The sequence below is a fragment of the Rutilus rutilus genome (genome assembly GCF_951802725.1).
Source record: "Rutilus rutilus genome assembly, chromosome: 9".
NCBI lineage: Eukaryota > Metazoa > Chordata > Actinopteri > Cypriniformes > Leuciscidae > Rutilus > Rutilus rutilus.
In genome coordinates, this window is record NC_140223.1 from 34,735,143 (window position 1) to 34,737,979 (window position 2,837).

The following is a 2,837-nucleotide window of genomic DNA, read 5'->3' on the forward strand; positions in this document are numbered from 1 at the left end:
TTATCAGTGCTAAAAAGTAAATGTCAGCCGCTTTGTCAGTTTATTAGAGGCTGTGCGTTTATTAACAAAGAGGCCTCCTGAGACATGTTAGATGCTATAAGAACACTAGCATAATGATGGCCCACAGTTCTTGCAATGATGGTTATTTCAAGGTGTATCGCAGAAGGTATTTCAATTATGTAATGTGTGTTTTAAGGTATAGAAAATTTTGCCTGAACTTTCAAAATACATTTCAAAGTTGTTTATTGATATCTCATAAATATATTGTTAAAGTTTTTATATAAACTTAAATTGTTATATAAACTGTATATGTATACACAATTATTTAAAATCAATATTAATCTAAGTTATTGTTATATATGGGAGTATATGTTAACTCATTTAACTTTATTGTTTTCAAGTTAATAATGCAAACTGGTAATTTTTAAAATGTTTTAAAATCATAGAAAAATGGTGTACTTTCTTCTTCAGGTCAATGAAGTAACTCTGCCTCTGATGCAAAATGGAAAATGGGACATATTTTTATTTCATGTTGTTTGAAAATCTCGGGTACATAAGATATGTTTTCTTCAGTTTAGGATTTATTCTGTACTGTGCTATCATATTATTTAATGTCATTATTATGCTTGTAATATTTCTGGAAAGGACTTTACACCAGCCCATGTACATTCTGATTTCTTGTTTGTCTATCAACTCTTTGTTTGGAACAGCTGGCTTTTTCCCAAGAGCACTGACAGACTTGCTGTCTGATACACACTCAATCTCCCATGAAGCATGTGTCTTACAATCTTATGTAATTTACACGTATGCAGCAAATGAATGTACAATATTAATGTTAATGGCATTAGACAGATTTGCTGCAATCAGTAAACCTTTACAATACCACAACATAATTACACCAAGGTTTTTAATTGTTTCAGTAGGTATAAACTTGGCTTATCCAATGATTTTACTTGGTATTGGTGGTCTTTTAAGTACACAACTGAGAATGTGTGGTAACAAATTATTTAAGGTGTACTGCCACAACTATGAAGTAGTCAAGCTTTCTTGCGAAAGCACAATAATTAATAATGTTTTGGGCTTGTTTATATTAATCACAACTGTAATCATCCCTTTAAGTTTAATATTATATTCTTATGTAAAAATTCTTATTGTTTGTCAAAGAAGCTCATCACAGTTCAAGGGCAAAGCTTATCAAACTTGTATTCCACACATAGTGGTCCTTTTGAATTTCTCAATTGCTGTTATTTCTGATGTCACTTTGAGTCGAGGTGTGACCTTAGAACTTCCCATATGGCTGTCAGTTTCACTTTCACTGGAGTTCCTTATTATACCACCCATCCTGAACCCCCTTGTTTATGCTTTAAACCTGCCTGATATTCGCAAAAAGATTATTTATCTTATAAACCCCTCCAGGTAGATGTTTTCTTTTTTTTTCTTTTTTTTTTCTGGTGCAATAAATGTTGCATAGAATAATATACAGATTTATTTATTTTTTATTTAAGAATTGTAAACCAAATTAAAAGTTTCACACTCAATAAAGTTATGTATTCCATGCTCCATTTGAATGATAGTTGGACTGAATGGACCACAATTGGGTGTAATGTTATGATTTGTCCACAAGCCTCATTTTGCCAGCTTTTTGTATCATCACACACAAAATCCCTTTGCGATAGCATCCTAGAAGAAAACTTTCAGAGAAATGTGTGTGTGTGTGTGTGTGTGTGTACTTTAACCATTTAGCTCTTTGTTATATTCACTATACATCCAATATTGTTAAACTTTATATGTGCTGAGGTTAGTGTGTCTCCCTGAACTCTGGAAGGAAACAAGAAATTAGCACAAAGCTGAATCCAGCTACTTATTCATTTGTTAATTGATGCGTGAACTTCCCCTTTAAATAACACAATGTCTTTTTAAGCCTTCAATGTCTATGGCGCTGCTCGCAATAAGAGTTGTTAGAAATTAATGAAGAAATTTAATGAGTTGTGGAGCAGAGCAAATTCAAATTTAAAGTTGTCAAGAATAAATTAACAGTGAAACAGCTTCCCCAGAAGAGCAGAAAAAGAAGAGAAAAAAAGAATATGGTTAAACCCCCCAAAATCTTTTCTTTTGTTACCACAAACTCCACCACTATCAGCACAGCAGCACTCCCTCTCCCGCCAGACACACACTGTAAAAACAAACCTATAGAATCTACTCAATAAAACTGAGGTAACAATTTGCACTCAGTTTGTTTGGGTAGATTTCATCCCATATTTTTTAGTAAAGAGTACATTTAACGGCTATGACACACTAAACTAAATTAGGTAAAGTCATACATTACACAGCTAATTACCCATACAAATTTAGTAAAAATATCTCTCTAGTTAGCAGGCAACAGTTCATCTACTTATTTATTATCAATAATAATAAGTCAATATAAATAATTAAACATTTCTTATTCAGAGATGGTTAAATTTACCTAAAAATGGCCAGACACAGGATATCTCAACTATTAATTTTTATTGACCAAATAACAAACATTTCAAACTAACAAAGGAACAACAAAAGAGCCCTATTATTCATATGACTCACGTTACATATAACTTCTTCAACACTTCCCATTTAAAAATAATGGGAAGTCAAAATAAACATTAAAAGCAACATTCTTAAATCTCTCTCACATTTTGTCATTTCAAACAATAAGAAACAACAACCAACAAGAGCCAATGCACATTGGCATGCGAGATTTGCATTTCGCGCTCCGCCCCGCAGTGCGGGTATAAATAGGAAGCGGATGCAAGCACCATTTTTTTTCCTCTACGGAGCCAAGCGAGAGCATGGGGTCAGCGGTG

The 2,837-nt window shown here is 33.0% G+C and overlaps 1 protein-coding gene across 1 annotated transcript; it reads left to right on the forward strand.

Moving 5' to 3' along the window:
* Window positions 1-502: 502 nt before the first annotated feature.
* On the forward strand, window positions 503-1,604 carry LOC311297652 (olfactory receptor 6N1-like; the record flags this gene model as incomplete). The annotated part of the gene is made up of 1 exon (XM_084420040.1): window positions 503-1,604. One exon carries the CDS (start codon window positions 503-505, stop codon window positions 1,418-1,420), a length of 918 nt encoding a protein of 305 aa, XP_084276166.1. The 3' UTR covers window positions 1,421-1,604.
* Window positions 1,605-2,837: the final 1,233 nt, after the last annotated feature.